A 27,558-nucleotide genomic window follows, 5' to 3' on the forward strand; every position below is an offset into this window, starting at 1 on the left:
TAGCTGTTCTAGAACTTGCTCTGTAGACCAGGTTGGCCTCAAACTCACAGAGATCCGCCTTCCTCTGCCTCCTCATCCTCTGCTGGGATTACAGGAGTAGACCACCACCCCGGGCTTCAGTGTGGTTCTCGTGTTTCTTCTTGGAAGGCTGTTTTACTTTTTCGTAATATGTGGACACCTGAAATTCTTATTTACGCGGTGGCCATCTCTTACCATGACCTCTGAAGCGTCTGCATGGACGTCTTTAGAGCTGAACTCTCTGAAGACTTTCAGACAGGTGTGAAGCTCAAAGGACTTGGGGGGCTGTGCTTGTGAGAATGGACTCTACCTAGCAACTTAAAAAAATCTGTCTATCTATCTATCTATCTATCTATCTATCTATCTATCTATCTATCTATCATCTATCCACCTATCGTGTGTGTGTGTGTAAAGGAGAGGTCCCAGCTTCTCAGAGTTCTAATTTTAGAAACAACCAGATTGCATTGAATATTTATATCCACAACGATAACTGGTGGGCTGGAGAGAGCCCGCTATCTCTCTGCCTTTGCTAAAGAGCAAGATGGATTGAGAAGAACCCAGCGTGTGGGTGGGCGAAAGAAGTTTCTTGGCGGACAGTGTAGTGTGTGTATGTGAGTCTTCTCATTTGCCCTCTGGTTTGGGCCCCTCTGGCTCTCGGGTGTACAGTATCCAGCGCAGTGTCGACTCCTCACTCTTGTTTGTCTGTGCCCATCACCCCTGGGATCAGAGTGAAGTGAGCATGTGAGGCCAGGAGAGCGCTCACTGGAAGGCACCTAGTCCTAGCCTGGTGTTCGCTGTGCATCCATCCGGATCTCTGACTTGTGGAACCGGCCCCAGCTGACAGCCTGCTCACCTGGGAGAGTCACCTGCTGCCCCTTCCTTTCCTCTTTCAAACCCATGGGAGAGCCCTGAGGGCCTTGCTGCCCTGTTTCTAGGCTCCCTCAGTGAGGCTAATTTTCAGGTGACCGTGTACGTGCTTGGCCCAGGCTCCTGTGCGCCGACACACCGAGAGGGAGCGTGCTGGTGTCAGGGACCGGGCGGGTCCATATCCGGGTGTACCGGGTGGGTAGGACCGTCCCTCCCTCCAGGTCTCGAGGTGGGTTGGGGGTGGAGAGAAGGGCGTGCGGAGATTTCCCCGGTCGGGATCCAAGTGAGGGGGCAACAAAAGGCTAGGGTGCAGGGGGCCGATGTAGGGCGTGTCCACCCAGTCTGCCAGGCCCGCCCCAGGAGCATCCTTAGCCCGGGCCCGAGGGACTGCAAGGTTCGAGGAGCTGGAGGAGGAGGAGGGACCTGGAGCCCCGAACTTGCCCGAGAAGTGGCTGGAGGGCGGGGCCGGGCCCTGGTCGAGGCGGGAGGAGGGGCGGCCGCAGCTGCAGCTAGCCGGGCTGGCTTCCTTCCCAGCCCTCTTTCCCTCCTCCTCTTCTTCCTCCTGTATGAGTCAGGCATTTCCCGGGGAATCAGAGCAGCCACGCGCGGCCCGGGAGCCCGGAGCTGCAGCGGCGGCGGCGGCAGCTGAGGAGGCGGCGGCGGGGCTGCCACCGCGGCGGTCACCCGCTCCCCGGGCGCGCAGCGATCATGGAGAGGGCGGCCCAGAGCTCAGACGGCGGCGGCGGCGGGGGCAGCAACAGCAGCAGCCGGAGCAGCAGCCGCGCCACCTCGGCGGGCTCCTCGCCCTCCTGCTCCCTGGCTGGCCGAGGGGTGGCCAGCCGCTCTGGGGCCGCGGGACTGGGCGGCGGGGGCAGCCGCAGCAGTCCCGGCTCGGTGGCCGCTAGCCCGTCCGGAGGAGGCGGCCGCAGGAGGGAGCCGGCGCTCGAGGGCGTGCTCAGCAAATACACCAACCTCCTCCAGGGCTGGCAAAACAGGTAAGGAGTCCGCCTCTCGCGACCCCGCGCGCTCCCCGGGTGTGGAACGTGGCGCCACCCGCGGCTGGGGACTGCCTGGACACCTCGTCCTTCCTGCACCCTGGCGGGCGCCGCAGCGGCGGGAGGGAGGCAGGAACCCTGGTTTACCTCCGGTGCTGAAAGCTGGCAGAATCTGGAGTGGTGACGGGAGCGCCCTAGGTAGTTCCGGTGTCCTACCTGCCCTGCCGAGGGTCTCTCACACCCAAGAAGAAGGGTTGAGAGGGACCCGCAGAGAGGGAATGCTCGGTGCCGGCCCGGCACCGAAAGCATTCGGCACGCGTTGTCCAGCACAGTTCTCCCCACTCCGTAGTTTCTGTTAAAGTATGATGTTTGAAATACAACAAGGAGCCTGTCACTTGTCATCTTTGGAGTGCCCCACTCCCAGGGTGTGCATATCCCTTCTCTAGTAGGTGGCTTAACAGCGCAGTTTGTTATTATTCCCCGCTCAGGTGCATGTGAAGTTTCTTTGCTTCCCTCTCAAAGTTGCCAAGCCTTGAATTGGGCGTGGTGGCAGATGCTTGTAATGCTAGGCACTTAATAGACATGAGGCCAGTGGACTTGAGTTTGGGGCTAGCCTGGGCTACATAGTGAATTCCAGGCTAGTCGGAGCCACATCGGGAGAACTTGCCTCAAAAAAAGAAGTTGGCAAGTCTAGTGATGGACAGACTTCTTGAAGGATCGGGATGTCAAAGAATGGAGTTCTCAGCATACATGAGGTGTGGACTAATGTTGTATGGAAGGACTTAAGGATCAGGCACAACGGCCTCTGTCTGTCTGTCTGTCTGTCTGTCTCCCTTTCTCCCCCCGCACCCCCCGCCCCCCCGTGTGTGTTGTGTGTGTGTCTGTTTGTGTGTGCCTGTGTGCCAGTCGCCAGTCTTTGGAGAAACAAACCAAAGTTGAAACATCCATGCAAAGACACCATTGGGGAGAGCCTTGTCTTCTCGAACCTCAGTATCCCTGGATCACCATTTGGGACCCTTAATGGTTTGTCCTTGTGAGATTTGAATCCCACCCTGGAGTCTGGCTTATCTTTGCTGGTTGGACCAGATCCCTCTTAGCTCTTTCCGCAGGCTGTTTGGAAATGCTCTGATGGTTTCCAGATGAACCATGGGCTGTCACAGGGTGCCTGTAGGAAGAGGACTTTGGACGCAATGGGAACCAAGCAGTTCTAGATACAGAACTCGGAGCCTCACCCAGGGTTTCCTTGGAGATCTGTTACTATGTTAGTGAAGTTGCTTTTAACTTCGGAGTCTTCCTCAAAATAGCTTCTGCGGTGTCTGCTCTTACCTCCCCCCACCCCTGGTTTTTTAAAAGCTGAAAACAGAGGTAGAGTTCGTAGGAGGGGAGAGAGATAGAAGATGACTAAATGTGATTTCAGTTCCTGAAAGTTGTGGCTCCGAATGGCAGTTCAAGGTACCTTGTCAGAGACACTTTGAAAGCGTGCTCATGCTTGACACTGCCTCTTCTCTAGCTTCTGGGGCCAGCAGAGCGGCTGCCCTAGATAACTGGTGTCTTCTTTGCCTGGCCCTAGTATTTTACCTGCAACATGTATTAAAGGATTTTCCCCTTTGTAGTGGATTTAGGAGGGATTTGGAGTTATGTCCTTTCTACCAGCTTTAAAAGCTGCTGTGGTGTTTCAGTTGGAGTCAGAGTTTGAGAAACAACAGCAACAACAAAATACTAAGGGTCACAGACTTAACCTAGGTAAAGTGCCCTGATGTGCACCCTACTGAGCATGCTCAAGTGAGGTCTCAACCTTTGCCTCACAGCTGCCAATGAATGCTCTCACTCACCTCCCCAAAGGATTTCCTCTAATGGGGGATGGCTGTGTCCCGGCTTCTGTCCTATGTTGGGATCTCTCTGAACCATGGCCCAAGGTCCATTAGTGGTCTGCGGATGATTTATGCTGACCCTGTGAGAACACATCGATCCTTTCTCAGGGGGTCTTGTAAAGGAGAGGAGGAGGAAGGGAGAAGAGGACCAAAATAGGCACTGTGCAGCGATGGAGACTTTGGTCCGTTACTTCCCTTCACCACAGACATTAATTGAGTATCTGCTATGTGCCAGGCCCTGTGGAAATAGCTGGCGCCACTCGGGAAACAATCACGGAAATCTTCTCATGAATTGGCTAGGAAACAGACCCAAGGGAGGGGCTGGGGGGGGCAGGAACCCACCTGTAGTAGATTCCGCCTCTCCTTTTTTGGAACAGTATTGAGGTATATCAAAATACATATTAAGGGGCTGGAGAGATGGCTCAATGGTTAAGAGCAGTGGCTGTTCTTCCAGAGGACCTGAACTCAATTCCACATGGCAGCTCACAACTGCCTGTAGCTCCAGTTCCCCAGGATCCGACACCCTCATACAGATGTGCATAACACCAATGCCCATAACATAATTAAAAAAAAAGATTAAAAAAAATAAGGTAAGAGAAGACACTTTAAAAGTATTTGCTTTATTTAGCTATTCGTGTGTGTGTGTGTGTGTGTGGTGTGCTCATGTGTGTAGAATAGTCACATGTGGAGGTTGAGGACAACTTGTGGGGAGTGGATTATGTCCTTCTACCACGTGGGTCCCAGAATGAAAGTCATCAGGCTTAGCAGCAGGCCCCTTTACCCACTGAGCCGTTATGCCAGTTCCAAAGACCGTTAAACACAGGTTTTAAGCATGAGTGTGAAGAGAAAGAGGCAGGTGGAAGAAGACAAGATCAGAGAGGAGCATGGGGGCCTCTGAGAGACTGCCTCCTTTTGGTTATTATTGTTTTTGGGATAGGGTCTCATGTAGCCCAGGCTGGCCTCAGATTCAGTGAGCGTAATCGAAGCGGACTGAAAACATCTCTAATAGTCCTCTCTAATTCATAGTTACACATTGTTCAAGAAGACATTCAGAAACTGAACATGGGACTCAAGCCTGTAGTCCCAACACTTAGGAGGCTGAGGCAGGAAGATGACAGACAGTTTAAGGCTTGCCTGGGCTACAGAGTAAGGCTTTGTCCTTAAAAAAAAAAAATCAGATTTACAGGATGACTTTAAGGGATAAATTCTTTTTAAAAAATTAATTACTTTTTTATGTGTATGAGTGCTTTTAAAAAGATTTTATTTATTTATTTGATACATATGATGAGTGCACTGTCGCTGTCTTCAGACATACCAGAAGAGGGCATCAGATCCCATTATAGATGGCTGTGAGCCACCACGTGGTTGCTGGGAATTGAACTCAGGACCTCTGGAAGAGCAGTCAGTACTTTTAACTGCTGAGCCATCTCTGTAGACCAGGCTGGCCTCAAACTCAATAATCTGCCTGCCTCTGCCTCCCAAGTGCTGGAATTAAAGGTGTGCGCCACCACTGCCTGGCCAAGGGATAAATTCTTAACCAAAGCACAGAAGAACTTTTGGAGGGAAGGGAGTGGGAAGCTGGAGACAGGTGTTTGTAGGATAACTCAAAATGTGGACCAGTTATGTGGTGTTCACACAGACATCACGAGCACCGCCTGCTTTAAACTTTTTTTTAAAAAATTAGATTATGTTACATTTGAAACAGTTGAGCATATGTGTACATGCACACACATGTCCATATACCAGGAGAGCAGAGGACGGCTTGTGGGAGTCTGTGGTCTCTTTCCATGGTGTGGGTAGGTGCCAGGGGTTGAACTCAGCACCTCAGGCTTGGCTGCAAGTGCCTTTACCTGCTGAGCCATCTCACCCCTCCCCTGCCTTCTTTCTCTGCTCTCATATAGAGTAAGCTGGGGAGGCAGTCTGTGCCAGCTGGCATGTACCTCGGCGAAGCCTGTGTGCGAGCGTCAGATATGCTAGCATGCTTTAGTTCGCTTGGCTGCTGAGCATTGGTGGTGCTCTGTTGCTTTGATGCAGGGTCTCCCTTGACATTGAGTATGGATTCAGCTGTTTCTATGTTTCCACTACTGGAATTACAGATATGCTGGTGATGATCCCAGGGACTTGTGCATGCTAGGCAAGGGTTCTACCAACTGCACTGGCATTGGCTTCTTATTAATATTAAAGCCTTTGGTTCTTGGGGCTGAGATGGCTTAGCAGTTACTGTTCTATAAGACTTGAGTTTGGTTTTCAGCACTGATGTCAGGAAGGTCACAACTGCCTATATATCAGCTCCAGGGTCTCTGGTGCCTTCTTCTTGTCTCCAGGAACACCAGCAGACATGTAGTGGACACACACACACACACACACACACACACACACTTAAAAATATTTTAAAAATTATTAGCTCTGGACCTGCTAGTCTTCATTGTGATACACACGCACACACAACACACATATATAAAACTCATCCTGTGGTCAGTAGTCATGTCTGCTGTGACTTAGGGCCATCCCACCCTTTCAGGTGGGCTATTAATGACCAACGTGCCAGGGTTTTCTTTTGGATTCTGCCTAGAATAACATTAGGTTTTGAAAATGTAGTTTTAACTGGCAGCTGTGGGTTTCGCCCAGTAATAACTGCTTCATATATACAAGATTGAGGATTTTATATTCAGCACCTGTATGCATATACTCATATATATATATATATATATATATATATATATATATATGCATGTGTATATATACATATGCATGCATATATGTACACATATGCATACACACACACACACACACATATACTATACACTGGGGCATATACTAATTCCTAAAGTACTCTGACTAAAATGAACATATTATCTGAATGTGGTGGCACATACTTTTACTCCTAGCACTTGGGAGACAGAGGTAGAAGCAGAAGGACTTCTGTGAGATCTAGATCAGCCAGGGCTGCCTAGCAAGAACCTGTCTCAAAACAAAACAAAACATAATGAACACATTAGCTACATTCTGGGTACTGTAATAGTTCCAGAGGTAACTGGCTGTACCAGACTCAGAAATGTCTGGTTTGGGCTTCTGTCGTCTACTGAAGGTGTTTGGACATGTTCTTCTCTAGGAACTGCTAATCTGCTCTGAGGCTGTGTCCTTTGGGGACACTCAGAGCACCCTAAAATGTATTTGCTTATGCTTTAAAATATAGAGTGAGGGTGGAAAAGATGGATTGGTGGTTAAGAGCAGTTGTTTTTACAGAGGACTCAGGTTTGGTTCCCAGCACCCATAGCAGGCAGCTCACAACCAACTGTGGCTCCAGTACCAGCCTATAGCAGGCAGCTCACAACCAACTGTGGCTCCAGTACCAGCCTATAGTAGGCAGCTCACAACCAACTGTGGCTCCAGTACCAGGGTTTTTGACCCCCTCTTCTTACCTATGCAGACATTGCATGCATGATACAGACACATGAATTTAGGAACGCACACATATACATTGATCAATCAATGTTTTAAAAAGTATTTATTGAGAACCTATTTTGTATTAACCACTGCCTGCAAGAACTGTCTTCTCTCATTTCTTTGTTCTTTTGTTTTTGAGACACTCTCGAGCAGCCAAGGCTGGCCTCAAACAATACATGTCTGAGGATGACCTTGAGCTGCGACCCTCCTGGCCTCCACCCGCCAAGTGCTGGGATTGTAGACTTGCAGGGACACTCGTTTTTGCTGGAGATGGTGTTGGAGATGGGACCTGGGGCTTTGTGTATGTCCAGGCAAGCCCTCAACCACCCAAGCTGCGTCCTCAGCCCCCGCTTTTACCATCTGTTAACCGAGTGTGTGTCTGAGGAAGCTTGCACTACAAGGATCACTCCAGTTTTCCTGGGTTGGTGGGATTGCGAGTGATTTTCATTTTCTTCTCTGTCAAGTGTTACTAAGGATGTTGGTAAGCATCTTGTATATTTCTGTGAATGAGCGAAATTATCCGGGGCTGGGCCATTTGATCTCTTGAGTGACAGGTGATAGACCCTCTGTCATGCCCGGCAGCATAGAGTGGAGAACTGTCAGCTGAGTGTTCTTCTTGGGCAGCTGGCTGGCCTATCCTTGAGGCAGCCCGGAAGCTACTTTATGGTCACTCTGAAAACATTCTAAGAGCTTTAGGGATCACTCCAACCAGCCCCTGCTTCAGGAGGCCACAGTGTGAGTGACTTTTCCAGAAAATCTGGCCTGGTCTTGGAAGACTTCGATTTAAAAATTAAATGAAAATTTTAATTTTCCTCCTCTCCTCCCTCCCTTCTTTCTCTCTTTCCTTCCTTTGTTCCTTTCTTATATGTGTGTGGCACAGATGTTCCATGGTATGTGTGTGTGTGTGCATGTGCACATGTAGGTGACCGCACAGCTTGTGCATGTCAATTCTATCCTGCACTACCGTGTGCACTTCTGACCTACTATGTGGTCTCTGGATCTAACTCCTCCCCGGCATGTGTGTGGAAGTTCGAGGACAGCTTGTGGAGCTCAATTCTGTCCTACTGTGTGTGTCTCTGGATCCAGACATCACTTCAAGACAATCCCCACAGAACTTTCCTGGACTCTGACTACCCCATGGCTAATCTCATCCAGGCCAGTGGAGAAAGCACTCCCTTGGTACATCTCAGGAGAAAGCTTGTGATTGGTGATTGGTGCGGTTTGAGGCCTGGGCCTGTGGATTGGTGGAACACAGGTTTAAGGCCTGTGATTGGTGGAACTGAACCTGTGGTCTGTCGAATTCGAAGCATGGTCCTTCACTTGAATCCCATTCCCCTGCTATGCTTGTTCTGCTCACGTTTTCGCCATCCAGGAGACCCTCACTCATGCTGCCATCCAAGTCCCCGTACCTCTCCTGATCTACTTAGTGTGTGTGTGGGGGGGGCTAAGTGCAGGACACAAAGAGATGTGGGTGTGGCTGCTAGCAGAGGCTATAACAACCTTAGTACTGTTAGTGAAGTGATTAGGAACACAGGCGAGTGGAAGCAGAGGGGACACAGTGATTAAGGGCATGGAACATGTAGTGAAGGTGAGAGACTGCAGGCCCTTATCTCTGGAGAGAGTTCTAGGGAACTGCCTGGCTGTAAGAGCTGGGAGTACTCATACCCAAGACTTGAAAGCCATCAATACTGCTGCTAACGAGCCAGGGATCAGTCCCTGCTGAGAGCAGGGTTGTGGAGGGTGAAGCCTGTGTGATCTGAGAATCCATAGTTTTAAGTCTCTGGCTGTTGGAGCGTGGAGCCATAAGTAGTACACGTGAGGGTCCAGCACTCTGTGTCTATTAGTCCAGCATTGTGTGTCTATTAGTCCACCACTGTGTGTCTATTAGCCCAGCACTGTGTGTCTATTAACCCAGCACTGCGAGTCTATTAGTCCAGCCCCTAGCCTGACTCCCTCAGCTTGCTGAAGTCTCAGAACCACAGACACCAAGGCAGCTGCTCTTCCCTCACTATGATTTCCATCTGCACAGGACCAAGAACCCAACTCAACCACCTGGTTGGCGGTTACCATTATGTGTGTGAGGTTGATGTGTGTTTTCGGGTAGGTTGCCATCTGTCCACCTTCCCTGATGATCTGTGTGTGGTTGTATGGGTGGGTATACTATATTTGGATACATCAAATGGATTTATATATAATTTATATGGTATAGGTTGGATTAGGGAGAACATCCCAAGTTTTGAACCACTTGGGTAGTGTTGCTATGAGTATTCTTGTGTATGAACATGTACGTCTTTTAAATAATTTCAAGTTGCATTTATAATTTATCTGTTTTTATCTCTCTGTGTATGTGTGTGTATGCGTGAGTGTGTTTGTGTGAGTGTGTGTGTGTATGTATATATGTGTGTTTATGAGTGTGTGTGTGTGTGTGTGTGCATGTGAACGCCATGGCTTTGTGTGGAGGTCAAAGGATAACTTGCCAGACTTGGTTCTCTCTTTCATCAAGTCATCAGACCTGGTGGCAAATGCCATAGCCACTGCTCCATCTTACCAGGGTCTCCACTCCAACTCCCCAGCACCCCCCTACGTGTGAGACAAGATCTCATGTGTCAGGCTGTCGTCAAACTGGCTGTGTAGCCAAGGATGACGCCCAGCTTCTGACCCTACTGCTACTCCCTCCCGTGCTGGGATCACACCACCCATTGACACCTAGTTTATTCAGTGCTGAGGCTTAAACAGAGCTTCTTGCGTGCCAGGCAAGCACTACTCTCTGAAAGGACGTTTTCCCACCCTGCCTCTCCTGCTTTCTCGTGGCTACTGCTTTTCTTGGTTCTTCACTGCACCCTGGCAATGTTTTGCAGTCTTTCTGCCGTTTTATTCTCTGGCATGTCAGACCTGTTCCTGTTCTCTGCAGAACTCCTGTGACTACACTGAGGACACAGATAATACAGAACAATCTTTCCATCTCAAGATCCTTGATCACGCATGCTGTGTGCTAGCGTTCCCACCATAGAAAGCATATTGGATAGATTCCAGGGATCAGGATGTGGGCACCTTGTGGGTAGAGACAACATTCAGTCTCTTACAGGACTATAGTTTCTAAACTGGCTTAAAAAATCTGTGTGTGCATGTGCTGTGTGTGCACGTGTGTGTGCTGTGTGTGTACATGCCTGCTGTGCTGTGTGTGTGCTGCACTGTGTGTGCATGTGTATGTGTGCTATTTCTGTGTGTGCTGTGCTTGTGTGTGTGCTGTGTTATATGTACACATGTGTGTGTGCTATGCTGTGTGTGCTGTGCTGTGTGCATGTATATGTGTATATGCTGTGTTGTGGTGTGTGTGTCTGCTGTGTGTACATGCATGTGTGTGTACTGTGCTGTGTGTGCATGTGTGTGTGTGCTGTGCTGTGTGCATGCATGTGTATGTGCTGTGCTGTATGTGTCTGCTGTGTGCATGCATGTGTGTCTGCTGTGCTGTGTGTGCATGTGTGTGCTGTGCTGTGTGTGTGTGTGCTGTGTGTGTGTTGGTCAGAAGACAACCTCAAGTGTTGGTGCTTGCCTTCCATCTTGCTTGAGATGGGTTCTGTTGTTTGATGCCGGTACCCCATGCTAGCTGGCTGGCGCTGTTCCAGGAATTCTGCCTCACCTCCCATCTCCTGTAGGAGTGCTAAGACTATAGATGTGAGTTCACAGATCTCATCTCAGACCCTCATGGTTGCATGTTAAGCCTTTTATATTCAGAGCCATCTCCTCAGCTCTGCTTCCAAGGCACGCAGTGGGCGGCTGGCTGTGGCCCTGCTGGTGTTTCCACACAGCCTGTTTATGGACAGCTGTCTGAGAACTCCGGGAAGAGACAGGATTTAGTAGGCCTCTGTGCCCTGAGCGAAGGGTTGAAATTATTGTCCTGGAATCTCTGAGGCTTTTTGCAGTTCTCTCTGGCTCCTACTGATGCGATTTGGGGCCAAGCCAAGACAGATTTGAAGAGAAAACAGTACAGAATTTGATTTTTGACAGCCCAGACTGGGTTGAGTGTGGTCACAGCCCCAAAGAAAGTGCTTTATTTGTGCCTCATACCATGATATCAATAACAGCGATAAAATTAGGAAACATTGTATGTGGCTTTCTGTTGTAACTCCATTATTTGAAGGTCAGATAAATCCTTTGGGCCCTGAGTAACTTTCTCTTCTGGCCTTGCAGTTTTAAGGGGACTATTTATGTTGTTGTGCGGTTTGGTCCTTTTCTATAAATATATTGATGAAAATGTAAAAGGGTGTGGGCTCGGGATAGAACTCATTTGGCAGAGCATTTGCCTCGAATGTCCCGAGATTATCCTTGTCAGCACTGCATCTGTCGGGGGCACGGTGGTGGCTGGTGGTGCACACCTGTCATCCCAGTACTTTGGAGGTGGAGGCAGGAGGATCAAAACTTTAAGGTTGTCTTCAGTTAGCTTGAGACCAGCCTAGACTACAGGAGAGCCAGTCTCAAAATGAGAGCAAAAAAGGCAGGCCTGAGGACATGTCTCTTTGAGCAGAGGGACCAGTAAAAGAGACATGAGTTCAAAATCCCAGCACCCTTGTAAAAGCTTGGCATGTGGCACCCGTGTCACTCCTGCGTGGGGGAGGGGGGCTAAGAGGCTTCACTCTGTCTGGAATGATAAGGAGCTCCAGGTTGCAGGAGATCCTGTCTCAAAAAATAAAGGCAGAGGGGCAGCGAGGAGATGGGTCACTTTGACAAAGGCTCTTGCTGCACAAGACTGGTGGTGACCCAGCATCCACAGAAAGGTCAAGAGAGGTGGCTGACCCCCATACATTGTCCTCTGACCTGCATGCCTGTGGTATCCCCAACAACAACATCAAGAATATATTAAAAATCTGGAGACCAGAAGACGACACTGGACCTCGACTCCAGCACATGCACAGGCAAGCACACCCACACACACGTGCTACACACACACATTCACTTTACACACACACACAAAGTTGAAAGGCAACCTGTGTTGGTCTCTGGCTTCTCATGGGGATGCTCTAAATGCAAGATCTGTAGGGAGCCTTTTGGAAACTGTGGGTGAGACCTCGGGTCCCTGCTGGCCTGTGCTTGGGAAGGCAGAGCACATGATGGGACATAGGTGACTTTCAGTTTGTCTTCGTTGTCAGTCTGTCAAGGCTTTGGCCAGCTGTCAGCAGTCCGTGAAACCCCTGGGGACAACCTGGGCAGACATAAGGAACCCTTAAAAGTGCGGTGTAAGCAGGTGCCATTATCCTTCAGACCTCCTCCTTGCAGGTAATGTGACTCGGCGGGATGTTTATACCCCAAATATTTATTGAGCACATTTTGCGTACATGCCAAGTGCCACTCGAGTGGTCAGAGCTACAGTTAGGCCCTGCCTTAGGGACCTGACAGTCCTTGCTAAGAGAGGTCATTTGTTTGTATGGTGCCTGAGAGGAAAGAATGTAGGCAGTTTGATCTCCATGGCAACAGTGCAAGCTCTAGCATTGTGAACAAGTGGGGAGACTGTGTTCTAATAAAACTTTATTTGGCAAACAGGCAGCGGGTTGCACGTAGCCTTCAGGGTGTGACTTGACCGTCACCAGTCTCCCATGGCACTTGGACCTTTTCCAGGCAGCTGAGTGTGGTATCCTTGAATTTCTCATGTGACCTGAAGCTTTCCTGTACCTCTGTTTCCCTTGTTTATTTCTTCAGAATTAGTATTATTGCCAGGCGTGGTGGCACACGCCTTTAATCCCAGGAATTGGGAGGCAGAGGCAGGTGGATTTCTGAGTTCAAGGCCAGCCTGGTCTACAGAGTGATGTGGTGCGTGTGCGTGCGTGCGCGTGTGTGTGTGTGTGTGTGTGTGTGTGTGTGTGTAGGTAGCTTTATGGAGTGGGTTCTCCTCTTCCACCTTCAAGTGGGTTCTGCGTTCAGGGGCTGGCACTCAGGTTCCTCGGCTTTCAAGTCCTTTCCCTGCTGACCCACCTTGCTCTCCTCCTCCACCGGATGGCCTCAAACTCGCTATGCCCTGTGTGTAATCTGGAATTATTTTCTTCTCTCTCAAGTGCTGGGATTCCTGGCAGTCATTAGTAAAAGTAGAGCTTTTTTTTTTTTTAAGATGGCGTCTCACTCTGTGGCTCGGGATGGGCTGGAACCCACTCTGTAGCCGGGGATGGCCTCACATTCGAGCTGGAACCCACTCTGTAGCTGGGGATGGCCTCATATTCGGTGTGATCCTCCTGCCTTCCTCTCCCAGGTGCTGAGAGTAAAGGTTTGGTCTTGATCTTGACCAAGGGTTTTCGAGCAGGGTTTCCAACCAAACAGACTTGGGTTGTCTCCTTCCCATCCCTGGGTCTGAGGGATCAAGCTCTGGGCTTCAGGCTTGGTGGCGAGTGTCTTTCTCTCTGTGTCATCCTTTTGACTCTAACCCTTACATTCAGGTATCAGCATGGTATTTACATGAGTTTTCTGGTCTTTTTCTGTCCCCCTCTCCTCATCCCTTTCCTGTCACCAGGGGAAGAACTTGGAAGCAGATGCAATGGCAGGAGTCCCAGCAGCCCTGGTGAACCTTGAGGTAACCTGGATGAAGGCCAGAAGAGGCATGGCCTCCAAGGACTCTGTTTCAGAGCCTCTTCACATACTAATTTTTAGACTTTCCCATGAGGAAAAGGAGTGAGCTCCTTTTGAAAACCCCTAACCATGGTCAGTTCTACTCCCTGCACCAAAGATGTAGATAGAATTTTTTAAAAGATTTTTTAAAATTTATTATATACATGTGAGTACACCATAACTCTCTTCATACATACCAGAAGAGGGCAACAGATCCCATTTCAGATGTGGTTGCTGGGAATCGAACTCAGGACCTGTGGAAGAGCAGTCATTGCTCTTAACCGCTGAGCCATCTCTCCAGCCCCATGGATAGAATCCTACATTATAGATAAGGAAACTGAGGAAGTGGTCTGTTCTGTTCAGTCAGTGACATACAGTCTGGATTTCTTTGACTTCAAAGTGGTTTGTTTTTAAACATTTTCTCTCCTTTAGTTTTTAAACAAAGAAAAACCAATTTTTATGTGTATGAGTGCATGTGCAGTATATATGTGCAGTTCCTGAGAAGGCCAGAAGAGGGCGACCGATATCCAGGAGCTGGAGTTACAGACAGTTGTGGGCTGACATGTGGGTGCTGGGAATGGAATCCAGGACCTCTGCAAGAGCAGCCAGTGCTCTTAACCTCAGAGCCATCTCTCTATCCCTGCCTCCTCCCACCCTCCTTTTAGACAAAAATCTCACTCCATAGATAGATCAGATCACAGTTGTTTTTTTGTTAACCTGACACAAACTTAGGCATTCCAGGGAAGAGGGACTCTCAGCTGAGGAACGCCTCCACTGGATTGGCCTGTGATTATTTCTGTGGGATATTTTTTTCTTTGATGATCGATGTGAGAGGACCCAGCACACAGTGGGTGGTGCCACCCATGGGTGGGTGGCTTTGGGCTGTGTAAGAAAGCAGGCTGAATAAGCCACAGGGAGCAAGTCAGTAAGCAGGGTTCCTCTGTGGCCTCCGCTTCAGTTCCTGCCTCTAGGTTCCTGTCTCAGGTTCCTGCCTTGGCTTCCCTTGATGATGAACTGTGACCCCATAAGCCAAGTTAACTATTTTCTACCAAGTCACCTTTATTCAGAGTTTTGTCACAATAGCAGGCTTTCTACTCTACATAGGTAGCCCACGCTTTTTATTCTTGAGCTTGTGGCAATCTTCCTACCTTTGTCTCTTCTGGTGCATGGATTAGAAGTATATGCTACCACAGTTGGCTTAGATAGAAGTTCTATCTATCTATCTATCTATCTATCTATCTATCTATCTATCTATCATCTCTGGGGGATTGAATCTATGACTCTGTACAAGCAAGGCAAACACCTGACCAAGCCCCTTTGATGGCTCTTGACTGGCCCCAAGGACTCAGATTCATTCAGCTTGCTGTGGACTTGGGCTGAGTTAGGGTCATGTACTTGTAGAGTGAACTTTATTTTGGGGGTTTATGTGTGTACAATTTGCCCTTATTCCTTGTACTATGAAAGTGGGTCACTGGAGCTGGGACGGGGCCTGATTGGTAGAGCTAGCCTGCCATGCTTCAGACACTGGCTTTGAACCCTCACATCAAACAGTCTGTGGTGGTGCACACTTGTAAGCCTAGAATTCTCAAGAGTGAGGCAGGGAGATCAGAATTCATCCGGTTGGGTGTGGTGGTGCACACCTTTCATCCAACACTGGGGAGGAATGCGGAGACTGGGGTATCTCTGAGTTTTGAATTAGAGGCCACCCTGGTCTGCATAGTGAATTTCAGGTCATCCAAGGGCTGCATATGTAGATCTTGTGTAAAATAAATAAATGAATGAATAAATAAAGCCAAGTGTGGTAATGCACGCCTTTAATCCCAGCAGTTGGGAGGCAGGGGGATCTCTGGGAGTTTCAGGTCACTCTTGTCTACAAAGCAAGTTCTGGGACACCAAGGGCTACACAGAGAAACCCTGTTTCAAAAAACCAGAACCAAACCAAAGCAAAAAGTCAGAATGCAGCTAGGGATGTGAATAGCTGAGCATTTGCCTAGCAGGCTGGGGACCCTGGGCTCTGTCCCCAACACTGCTTTACACCAGATGTGGCAGGAGGGGCAGCAGTTAAAGAGCAGCCTGGGCTACATAAGAGACCCTCTCTAAACTACAATAAAAGAGCCCAGAAAGCACAAAGCCAGTATGTGGAGATAATATTGTTGGGGATGCTGTAGTTTTTTTTTTTTTTTTTTTTATCCTGTTGGTGTGATAAAATACAGAAGTACCTTAAAGGGACTCTAAGTTCAGTCTCCAGCATGTGGGGGAAGTTTTGGTTACAATAGCTTGAAGTAGCTGCCCACAGGCATTCACTGTCAGAAGCAACAAGCAGGTCCAAAGGCTGTTCCATTGTATTAGCATCTTAGTGTTCTCCAGTTACACACACTAGCATCCCCCGCCCAGGGTGTGAGAACTTATGTTGGCTCTTCCTACACAACAACATAGTCAAGATAGTCCCTACTGGCCTGCCCAGAGGCCCTTATCCCACAGGACTCTAGACTCTGTCAAGTGACAGTCACTACTAACACATCTGTTTCTTTGTCTTCACTCCAGCTGTCTTTGTGTTGACTTATCATCGCCCGAAGAATGCAGGCTGATCCAAAGGGCACTGGGACAACAGTCTTAGTTAAGGCAGGGGTGACCTGGGACTTACGTGGTTCTGTCAAGGGCCACAGCTCAGGGTTGCTCTTGGGGCAAGCTGAATCCAGAGCATGCTGTTAGAAGCCAGAACCTTAGGGGCTTTGGTTTCCAGTTAACTCCACGGGAGAAAACATGGACGCTCTTAAAGCTGAATAAAAAGTCTGTATTGCCAGCTGTTGGCTGCATGGGGAACTTGCCCAAATCATGTGGTCCGGAACTGTTCTCCGTCTCTTATGCACAAAACCACACCCCAATCAGTGACTTTGGGTAGCAAGAACAGTTAATGTGAGTGCAACTACAGAAGCCAAAAAGCAAGGTTAGTCCACTGCAGGACTTTCCTGGGTCCTGGACTTAGGACTGGGTCTTTGTTCCCATTTTGGCAGATGTTGGGGCCTACGTGCTGGGTTTAAGGTCAAATTGTGCCTCTAACATGATGTTAGTTGTGCTAAGGTCTGGGACCTGCTACTTCCCCCCCACCCCCCTTCCCTCATTCTCAGTAACAGGACAGGCCATTTTTGGAGGCAGGGCAAACAGATGAGCTTCTGCAAAAACTTTCTGACAAGGCGGGAGAAGTGAACGGAGGCTGTGAGATCCAGGTTGAGTCTGAAGATGCCTTTTGTCATCTTCTTTTCTTTTGTACACAAGGGCTCATGTAGCCCAGGCTAGCTTCAGGTTCTGGGTAGCTGAAGATGACCTTGAACTTCTGTCCACTTATCTTCTAAGAAAAAGCAGAGTGCGAGCTCAGTTGGATCAAGAAAGGGACCGTCTCATGGGGCTGGAGAGATGGCTCAGTGGTTAAGAGCACTGACTACTCTTCCAGAGGTCCTGAGTTCAATTCTCAGCAACCACATGGTGGTTCACAACCATCTGTAATGGGATCGGATGTCCTCTTCTGGGGTGTCTGAAGACAGTGACAGTGTACTTCTAAACAATAAATAAATCTAAAAAAAAAAAAAGAAAAGAAAAAAAAAAAAAGCCTGGCAGTGGTGGCATCCGCCTTTAATCCCAGCACTTGGGTGGCAGAGGCAGGTGGATTTCTGAGTTCGAGGCCAGCCTGATCTACAGAGTGAGTTCCAAGACAGCCAGGGCTAGACAGAGAAACCCTGTCTCAAACAAACAAACAAACAAACAAACAAACAAACAAACAAACAAACACAAAAAAGAGGGGGGGACCATCTCCTCATAGGGCTCGACCGTCTCAATTTCTGTTCCTCAGTGGCTTCCTGTTTCCTCCATTGTCGTGTGGTTGATATTTTTGTTTGTCTTCTCTGTTCTTGTCTTATTTATATTTCTTTTGTTTGTTTGTTTTTTCAAGACAGGGTTTCTGGCCTTGAGCTCAGAAATCTGCCTGCCTCTGCCTCCCAAATGCTGGGATTAAAGGCGTGCGCCACCACTGCCAGGTTTTAGTTATATTTCCGTTTCCTCATTTTCTCCCACTTTATTTTGACAGTGTCTCATGATGACCTTGAACTTTTGAGCCTCTTGCCTTCACCTCCCAAATGCTGGAATTTTCACTGTGGCTGTTTCTTGGTATTTGTCTATCTCTATCTATCTATCTATCTATCTATCTATCTATCTATCTATCTATCTATCTATCCATCCATCTAATTTATGTGAATGCCCTATCTTCATACACACACCAGAAGAGGGCATCAGATCCCATTACAGATGGTGGTGAGCTACCATGCTGGTGCTGGGAATTGAACTCAGGACCTCTGGAAGAGCAGTAAGTGCTCCTAACAACTAAGCTGTCTCTCTAGCCTTAGTATCTGTTCTTCAAAGGTTTGGTCTTTGGCCAGCAAGAAGTCTCCGTTGGGTAAAATGTTTCTTGGTTCCAAACTTTAAATTCTTCTATGTAACAACTGATACTTGATTTCCATAGAAGTGACACTAAGTTCACTAATGACATTTGTATAAGATTCATAGCCTAGATAATAGCATTTTATTGATTTCAGTTACATTGACATATCAATGGGACAAAGGGAGCATCATGGCCACAGCAGGTTCCAAAGGAGTTAAATAATAAAGGGGGTGTGATGCGTGTAATATTACAAATCAATCCATGCTATTCACATCTATACAGGCTTACAACACATCGGAAAGAGGTAGGTAGATAGATAGGTCATAGATAGATATCCACACACTCACCTGTGTATAAAAAGTAAAATATCAATAGTTTGTTACTAGGAAGTAGCTCTTTGGCTGCTGGGGCTTGTTGGTAGGACACTTTAGCGTACCATGGGCTCAATCCTCAGTACCACAAAAAAGAAAAACTGCACCAAAGCCAGAGATAGTGTGCTGAGTGGGTAGTATGTAGTGTGTGCATCCAGTGCACCAAGCCCTAAGGTTTATCCTTAGTCTCTCATAAAATAGGCAGCATGCTTGTGCAAAGCACTTGGGAGGTAGAGGCAGGAGATCAGGAGTTCAAGGTCATGTTTGGCTATGTAGGAAGTTCAGGGTTAGCCTGGGCTACCAGAGATGATCTCATCCTTCCAAATAGATCAACACGAAGCTCTCTGTATTATGGTAATGTCTATGTAAACGTGAAATGACATTGAATCTATTACATTTGATCTATTAAAAAAATAGGCATGGGGGCATGCAGCAGATTCGTGGCTAAATCTAGAGTCCGTCTTATGAAATTATCTGGCTTTCCTTAAGTCTCTTGGAAGTGTCCAGCAGTTTGGCTTCTCTGGACCATAATGAAGGAAGATTTATCTGGAGCTATGTATTATACAAACCATTGGTTTAAGCTGATAAGCAAAACCAAACCCCCAAAATCCCGTGCATAGTTTTTGCAGCCTCTTCCACCACTGTCTTCCCAGAATAAGGTTTGAACACCCTGGAATCTTCTTAGGGGCCAAGGAGGCAGCCATCCTGCAGTCTGCCCAGCCTGGCTTAGAAGCTGCCTTGTGTGGTTGCAGGGACTGAGACATCCAGGTATCAACTCCAATGGATTGGGCTGAATTTGTTAGAGTCCGCAAGCAATTGTGCGTTAAACTAGGTGAAGCAAGCTCATTTGCAGCTTAGGAAAGGGCCATTAAGCCCCGGGGAGATTTGTGTGTTTATCTCTCTCCTGTTAGTTGATATTACATAACCAGTAAGTGGGTTTCATTGGCAAATGGGGTGATAGGGTAAGCACATCGCTTTGTCTTCCCCGATTCTGATAGGAAGATTGGAAAGAGTTGCCATTTATAAGTACTCCAGAATTCATTCTCTCTCTTTCTCCCTTCCCCCTCTCGTTGTGTGTATCATGTATGTGCAAGTGTAGGTGCACACATGTGGTGATGGTTGGGTATTCTCCTTCCATCATGTGGGCCACAGGGGTTGAATTCAAGTCATTGGACTTGGCAGCAGGCACCTTTACACGCTAAGTCACCTTACCATCTCTGAAAGCATGTTTAAATCTACGGTTTTGGAATCCAGCTCTGTCATCTAGAATTTTGACATTCGTCTTAGAATGGCTTGTTGAATAAAGAGGGACAATGGGATGTGGCTTTGGAATGTGTCACTGAAGATGGACTAGTTTCTAAGCGGTGCCTGTGGACCCTGGGTGGGCCTGCTCTGATAGGACCCTAGGATGAAGACCTTGGGACTTGAGGTCAGTTTAAGTACTTGCTTCCTTGTTAAACTGGCAGATGCTTTGAGCTGGACTCCAGACTGATTGCTTCTTGGAGTTCAAGGCTCACCTCTTATGAGAAGTTTTCCCTTTGTGTGTACATGTGTACAAATCTGGAGGATAAAGATTAACTCTGAGTGTCTTTTAACTTGTTTTTGAAGACAGGGTCCCATTACTGGCCTGGAGCTCACCAATTAGACTAGGCTGGCTGGCTGGCTTGTGAGCCCCAGGACCTTCCTGTCTCCACCTTCCTATCACTGGAATGATAAATGTTTACCACCACGCCGGACTTTTTTATATGGCGTGATGGCTAGCTTTGACAACCTAAAATCACCTAGGAATCATCTTCATGAGCAATTGTCTACATTGGGTTGGCCTGTGGGCTGGGGGTTGTTTTAGTTAAATTAACCGATGCGGGAAGACCCAGCCCACTGTGGGCAGTACCATTCCCTTGGCATGGGGTCCTGCACAGCACAAGAGTGGGGAAAGTGAGCTGAACACAAACAAGGGAGCATGCGTGCATTGATCTTCCCATGCGTGCATTGATCGTCCCTGGGCTCTTGCATGCGTGCATTGATCTTCCCTGGGCTCTTGCATGCGTGCATTGATCGTCCCTGGGCTCTTGCATGCGTGCATTGATCGTCCCTGGGCTCTTGCATGCGTGCATTGATCGTCCCTGGGCTCTTGCATGCGTGCATTGATCTTCCCTGGGCTCTTGCTTGTGGATTAAAAGTGCCCAGCACATAGCAACAGAAAGCAATTAGAACCTGTAGATGCTTGAAATCAAACTCAACTCCTCATGCTTGAGGGGCAAGCACTTTACTGACTAGGGCATCTCCCCACCTTGCTCTTTCTATTGAGAATCAGGGTCGTCGTGTGCACTTTGATCTGTCAGCTGTTCCCTCGTCATGGGCCTGGGTAGTGGCTTTGGAATGCATCAGGCTGGGCAGAGGCCAACACTCAGGGTTTCGTCCCCACGACGGATCAGAAAGGACCAGGTGTCCCTTCTTTTACAGCTCTGATGGATGGTGAGGTCACAGCCTTGACTCCAAGACACTCAGTGGTTAGTTTTCATCCTGACCTGGAAGTCTTGTAGTAAGAGAAGACAAAGAACAGATTAAAGACAACTCAAGCAGAAGGCATGCAAGCTCACCCAGTGACGGGTTTCTCCTCGCCCGTCTGTGGCTGGCTGGCCTGGCCGTGTCCATGGGGCTCATTTGGGTGAAGGAAACACAGTACCCTGCTCTCTTCAGGCAGCAGAGGTGGAAGCATTCAGGGCGCGCAGTGTGGTGCCTATGTGTGGGGCAAATGGGGGTTACCTGGAGGATCCAGTTAAGCAGGCCAGTGTTTGTAAGGTTTGAAGGCTAATATAGCCTAGGACAAGTGAGAAAATAGAGAGGCTGGAGAGATGGCTCGGTGGTTAGGAGCACTTGCTCCTCCTCCAGAGGACCGGGGTTCCATACCCTGCATGATAGCTCACTGCTTGAGGCTCAGGTTCTGGGGGCTCTGATGCCCCCTTCAGGCCTCCAGGAGCATTGCACACACATAGTGTGCATACACACACTCAGGCAGCCCAGACACAGAAAATACAAATAAATCTTAAAGAAAGAGAAAGAAAATAAAGGCCAGGTGAGGTGGTACATGCTGTGAGGTGGTACATGCTTTTAACCTTAGTATTTGGGAGGCAGAGGCAGGTGGGATGCAGAGAGTTCAACCATCAGCCAGTCATACGGAGGGAGTTTTAGGGCAGCCAGGGCTACACAGTGAGATTTCTTGTGAAAAACAAACAAACAAACAAAAAACAAAGAAAATGTATCAATATGAACTCTATGCATTTCCACCAGTGGGGAGGGGGGCTGAGAGTTGGTTTTTATTTGTTTGTTTGTTTTTTTGACAGTCTCACTTAGCCCCGGCTTGTTAAAAACTTGCCCTGTAGCCAAGGTGGACCTTGAACCTCTGACTCTCCTGCCTACACTTCCCTAACGTTGGTGTTTGAACCCAGGACGTCAAGCATACTTGGCCAGCACTCTGCCAAGTGGGCTCCATCCCCGCCCTTCTTGTGCTGTATCTTGCCGTTCAAGGCTGTTTGCCTTTGTTGCTGTAATTTCATAGACCGAGTTGCTTGTTTTGGGGAGCCAAAGCTTTAGGGTATGCACAGCGAAATCTTCTTAACCATGCTTTAAAATAAGTTCGTCTCTTCAGAGATGAGTCCCGCGTGCGCTCCCATTCACGCGAACATTTAGTTACTCCTGTTCCTCAGCACTTGGCTCTAGTGGTGTGTGTTTGTTTGTTTGTTTGTTTGTTTAAATTTTAGCTATTGTCATTTGCAAATACCCAGTGGTGTTGGATGCCACTCAGGATGACCTTGGACTCCCCATTCTCCTGCCTCAACCTGCCCAGTGCTGAGATTACAGGTGTGTGCCATCATGCACAGTTGGGGGTGTTGGGGATTGAACCCAGGACCTCACGCATGCTAGGCAAGGGCTCTACCAGCTGAGCCACATCCCTAACTCTAAACTAGATTTTAATCAGGTTGTTCCTCTTTGATATTTTTATCACACTTAACTTTTGTGTGCCTGCAGTTTGTAGATGGCAGGGGCAGCCTATGGGAATCAGTTCTCTTGTTTTATAAGATGAGTGAGTCCCCAGGATCAAATGCTGTTGGAGATGGTGGCCTGCTGAGCCGCTTGGCCAGCCCTGTGTTGTTCGTTTTCTTTCTTTTTTTTTTTTTTAAAGATTTTATTTATTCATTATATGTAGGCACACTGTAGCTGTCCTCAGACACTCCAGAAGAGGGCGCCAGATCTCGTTGCGGATGGTTGTGAGCCACCATGTGGTTGCTGGGATCTGAACTCTGGACCTTCGGAAGAGCAGTCGGGTGCTCCCACCCACTGAGCCATCTCACCAGCCCCGTTGTTTGTTTTCTTATCTTTTAGCTTTGTGAGCATTATTTATTTATTTGAATGTTTATTTTTATTTATATGACTCTGTGTATATATGTGAGTGTATATGTACGTGTGTATATGTATGTGTGTGAGTGTGTACCTATCTGTTTGTGTCTGTGTGTGTGAGTGTGTCTGTGTATGAGTGTGTGTCTGTATGTGAGTATATATGTATGTGTGTGTATGTGCATGTTTCTGTATATGTGTCTGTATGTGTATATGTGTATATATATGTGTGTGTACCTATCTGTATGTCTGTGTGTGTTTGTGTGTGAGTATGTCTGTGTATGAGTGAGTGTGTCTGTATGTGAGTGTATGTCTATGCATGAGTGTATATATGTGTGTGTATATGTGTGTGTCTGTGTATATGGGTGTAATTGTCTATATCTATGTGTGTATGTGTGTGAGTGTATGTGTCTTGTGTGTGAGTGTGTGTCTGCCTGAGTGTATATACGTGTGTCTATGTATTAGTGTGTGTGCATGTGCATATAATATATATTAGTATATGTATGTGTGTCTGTGTGTATATGTACATGAGTGTCTGTATATAGGTGTGCATATATATGTATGCATATATGTGTGTCTGTGTATGCATATGTGTGTGTCTGTGTATGAGTGTGTGTGCATGTGTGTATATATGTGCATATGTGTATGTATGTGTGTGTATGTATGTGTGTTATGCATTTGTGTTCTTGCATGTACAGGCCAGAGGATAATGTTGGGTTCTCTCTACCTTATTCCCTTGAGACAGGGTCTCTCACTGAACTGGGATCTTTGTTTCTGCTAGATTGTCTGGCCAGTGAGTCCCACCCGTTTCTGCTGCTTCCCTCCAGCACTGGGTTTACAGGCGTGCCCAGCTTTGTACTTGGGTCCTGGGGATTCAGACAGTGATCTTACCCACCGAGCCACGCCCCTAGCCTGACTTCATGCTTGTGATGAAGTGGCCCATCTCTCAGCAGCTAATTGCATCTTGGTATGTAGAATGGTTTCTAGTTTTCCTTTATTGTCTTTTTGGTGCTTTTGAGGCCCATAGTGATGTCCCTATCTGTCCCTCCTCTCTCTTTGCAAGCAGAGTTTGTGCTTTAGATCAGAGGCTAACCTTGAGATCACTATGTAGTACTGATTGGCCTCAAATTTCAGCCATCCTCCTGTCTCAGCCTCCTGAGTACTGGGACCACATGTGTGTGCTCCCCTACTCCCCAGCCCAGACCTTTAAACAGAGTTAAAGAGAGCTTGTTGAGAGAAGTGCTGGGCTTAGGACAGTGTCTGTCTGGGAGTGGGTGGAAGGTGACGCTCTTGAATTTTGTTACAAGAAAGCATTTCTATCCAGAGGCCGTCAGTGATTGTAGAGCAGCTATGGACCAGTCAGAACAGAGGCTTATCCTGCTTCAGAGCATGAAGTTACTGGAATCAGTTCTGGGTAGCAAATATTTCCTTCTGCCAGGAGTGCTTTAGGATAGGTCCTTTCAGGGAGTGGGGAGATGGCTCAGCCAGCAGGAGGGACTGAGCTCAAATCCCCAGAGTCTGAGTCAAGGGGGACATGGTCGCTGGTCGCATGCGTCTTAATCACAGCTGAGAGGGTAGGCAGATCCGCAGGCCAGCCAGCCTGGCAGTGTGCAGCATCTAACAGCAGAAGGGAAGACCCACCTCAGACAAGGTAGAAGGTGAGGACCAGCATTGCAGTTTGTTCCCTGACCTCTGTGAGCACGCTGTGACCTACACACCTCTGCGCATGTGTGAACACATGTTCATCACACGCATTACACAAAGGGCCACACTTTGCCATCGGCAGGTGACTCTGGGGCTTGCTGGCTGATGCCCTTGGAGAAATTGGTGATGGGTTTTTAGTGATGGTTTCTAGGGATGTGGAGGGTCAGAGGCACTCATTGCTTTCTGAGCTGGTGGAAGGGAGGGAGGGGGCAGATTTTTACTCTTACTGGGAAGTGGATGCTTTACCTTCTAATCGTTTATTGAATGTGTGCAGAGGGGAGAGGACAGCTTGAAGTGGTTGGTTCTTTCTTTCTTTCCACTTAGTGGTTCCTGGAGACCGAACTCGGGTTCTTAGGCCTGGTGGCAAGCACCTTTACCTGCTGAGCCATCGTGCCAGCCCTGAAATAGATGTTTCAAGCAGGAGAACCCTTCTTCGTAAAAATTTGCCTGCAACCTTACAGGGTCCATTCATTTTTGCTTTCTCATTTAGGTCAAATGGTTCTGAGTGAGGAATTTGGCCAATCAGAAAGTACTTAAATGGATTCCCCTGTTACATCTCATTTCTAGATCCTGTTTGTAATCCTAATTGATATAAATATTCCTTTTATTGTACATGAGAATTGAATGCTGCATTCTGGTTTGTTCAGTTTTACCCTGGATTACTGAACACTGAACCTTGCGGGGGTAGCTGAAGCTCTTAATAATAAGCTGGTGCCAACCTCATTGTGAGGAATTGCCCTGGCACTGGGGCTGCAGAGATGAGATGGTCATAGTGTGTGTGTGTGTGTGTGTGTGTATGTGTGCATATGTATGTGTGTATATGTGTACATGTGCATTTATATGTGCGTTTATATGTATGCATATGTGTGTATGTATGCATGTGTTTATATGTGTATGCATGTATGCATATGTGTGTATGTATGTGTGTATGTTTGGGTTTTTAATGTGTGTATGCATGCATACATATATGTGTATGTGTGTATATGTGCATATGTATATGTATATATGTATGTCTGCATGTGTGTTTATATGTATATGCATGTATGTGTGCATGTTTGTACTTATATGTGTATATGGATGCATATATGCATGTGTGTGTGTATGTGTGTGGTACTGGGGTCATAAGCCTTCACTCTATTACTGAGCAGCATCCCCCAACCCAGCCGAGTGCTTTGAGTGGAGGCTGACTAATGATCTGATTTGTCAACTTCACAGACTCTAGAATCACCTGGAAAGAGTTTCACTGAGGAATTTGTCTTGATCAAGCTGGCCAGTGGGCATGTCTATAGGGGACTGTCTTGATTATTTAATGACTGTGGGAAGTCCCAGCCCACTATGGGTGGTGCTATTCCCTAGGCAGTGGCTTCTGAACGGAATGAGTGGAGAAAGTAAATTGAGTGCGGGCACGGACACATTACATTCATTGCTCTCTGCTCTTGACTGTGCGTGCAAAGGGACTGATTTCCCCAAGTTCCTGCTGCTGTGGCTTTCCTGCCTTGATGAACTGACCAGAAACTGTAAGCCTAATAATAAGCCATTGACTTTAGTTGACCTTATCAGGATATTTTACCACAGCAACAGGAAACAAAGCTAGGATACTAACCCATTTTCTGGAAAGGCCCTCTGAGAGTCCCCATCTGCAGGATCTTGGGTCTTGAACTCTTTGCCTCTTGGAGTTTTTCGGTTTGTGAATCCATCAGCACCCGGGGAAGCACCGAGTGTCTCTCTCTGGGTTTCCAGGTTTTAGAAAGAGTTTTCCAGTGACTATAGCGTCTCAAATGGACAGGTCAGTGGAACTTAAATGTTCAACTGTAACTTTGAATCTGCATCTGAGAGAGCTGCGGTTCAAGGGGTAGAATGGCCACATGTCACATGCCAAGAATAATCCTGGCATTTTTCCTATAGCCTTTTTTTCTGGATCTGTTTTCCAAAATAAATCAAAGTAATGTCTCACAAAAGGAAGGGGAAACCAACACGTCTCTTCGTAGGCCATAACACCGGGGCCCTACGAGCCTCAGAGAAACTTACCCTGCCCTTCATTTACAGGCGAAAAATGTCCCCAGAGAGATGAAGTTTAGTTTACTTGCAGAGTTTATGAGGAGTAGAGCAAGAAATCAGATCTGGCATCTCAGATGGTGCTGGGGAAGTTCCAGGAAGGCTATGTAAAAATGATGTTGTTTTTTTCTTTCTTTCGGCCCGTGTTTTTGTTAAATACGGGACAATCTTTCCTGGCTTCATATTTTCTGGCTGTGCCCTGCGGCTCACCTGATGTTCTGGTTCATTTATTAACTGTACTGAGTGATGGAGAAGCCTTTAAAATATGCCAAGAGCTTTCCTGCCCGGAACTTGGTGTCCTGGAAGGTATTGAGAGATGGTTTTGGGGAGAACAGTCTCACGCTGGTCTCTTTAGTTACACAGCTTTGAGAACTAAATGGGAGTTTCAGCAGCCTGGCATTGCTTTATATTTTAATGCAATTTATAAAGGCAGGGTCTTTCTCCCAGGCTGGTCTTAAACTTAGTATACAGACAAGGATAAACTTGAGCTTATCTTCTGGCCAATAAACCCTGAGCACTGATGCCCAGGGAAGCCAGGGAGGCCAGGGAGGGCATCAGTGACTGAGTTACAGGGGGTTGCGAACCACTTGATATAGGTGCTGGGAACAGAACTTGGGTCCTTTGCAAGAGCAGCGAGCACTTTTAACCTTTGAGCCATCTGTTTAGCCTGGGTCAGTTCGTGTTCATTTTTGAAGATTGCTGCTTCGGTTAGAAAAGGTTTTTTTTTTAAAGGACCCCTATTCTTTTTTTTTTTTTTTTTTTTTTTTTTTTTTTTTGGTCATCGGCTCGTTCTCTTTGAGAGCTCATCCTGG

The 27,558-nt window shown here is 47.7% G+C and overlaps 1 protein-coding gene across 3 annotated transcripts in view; it reads left to right on the forward strand.

Moving 5' to 3' along the window:
* Window positions 1-1,426: 1,426 nt before the first annotated feature.
* The window catches only part of Osbpl10 (oxysterol binding protein like 10), a 244,449-nt gene continuing 218,317 nt past the window's right edge, over window positions 1,427-27,558 (forward strand). Inside the window, exon 1 of one of the 3 annotated variants that reach the window (XM_021172670.2) lies at window positions 1,427-1,880. In XM_021172670.2, the coding sequence (XP_021028329.1) occupies window positions 1,594-1,880 (287 nt within the window). In that variant the 5' untranslated portion in view covers window positions 1,427-1,593. Of the gene's footprint in view, window positions 1,881-19,920; window positions 20,022-27,558 lie in introns of those variants that run through there. The other 2 variants (XM_029482011.1, XM_029482014.1) reach the window with 2 other exon arrangements.

The sequence above is a fragment of the Mus caroli genome, chromosome 9, assembly GCF_900094665.2.
Source record: "Mus caroli chromosome 9, CAROLI_EIJ_v1.1, whole genome shotgun sequence".
Lineage (NCBI taxonomy): Eukaryota > Metazoa > Chordata > Mammalia > Rodentia > Muridae > Mus > Mus caroli.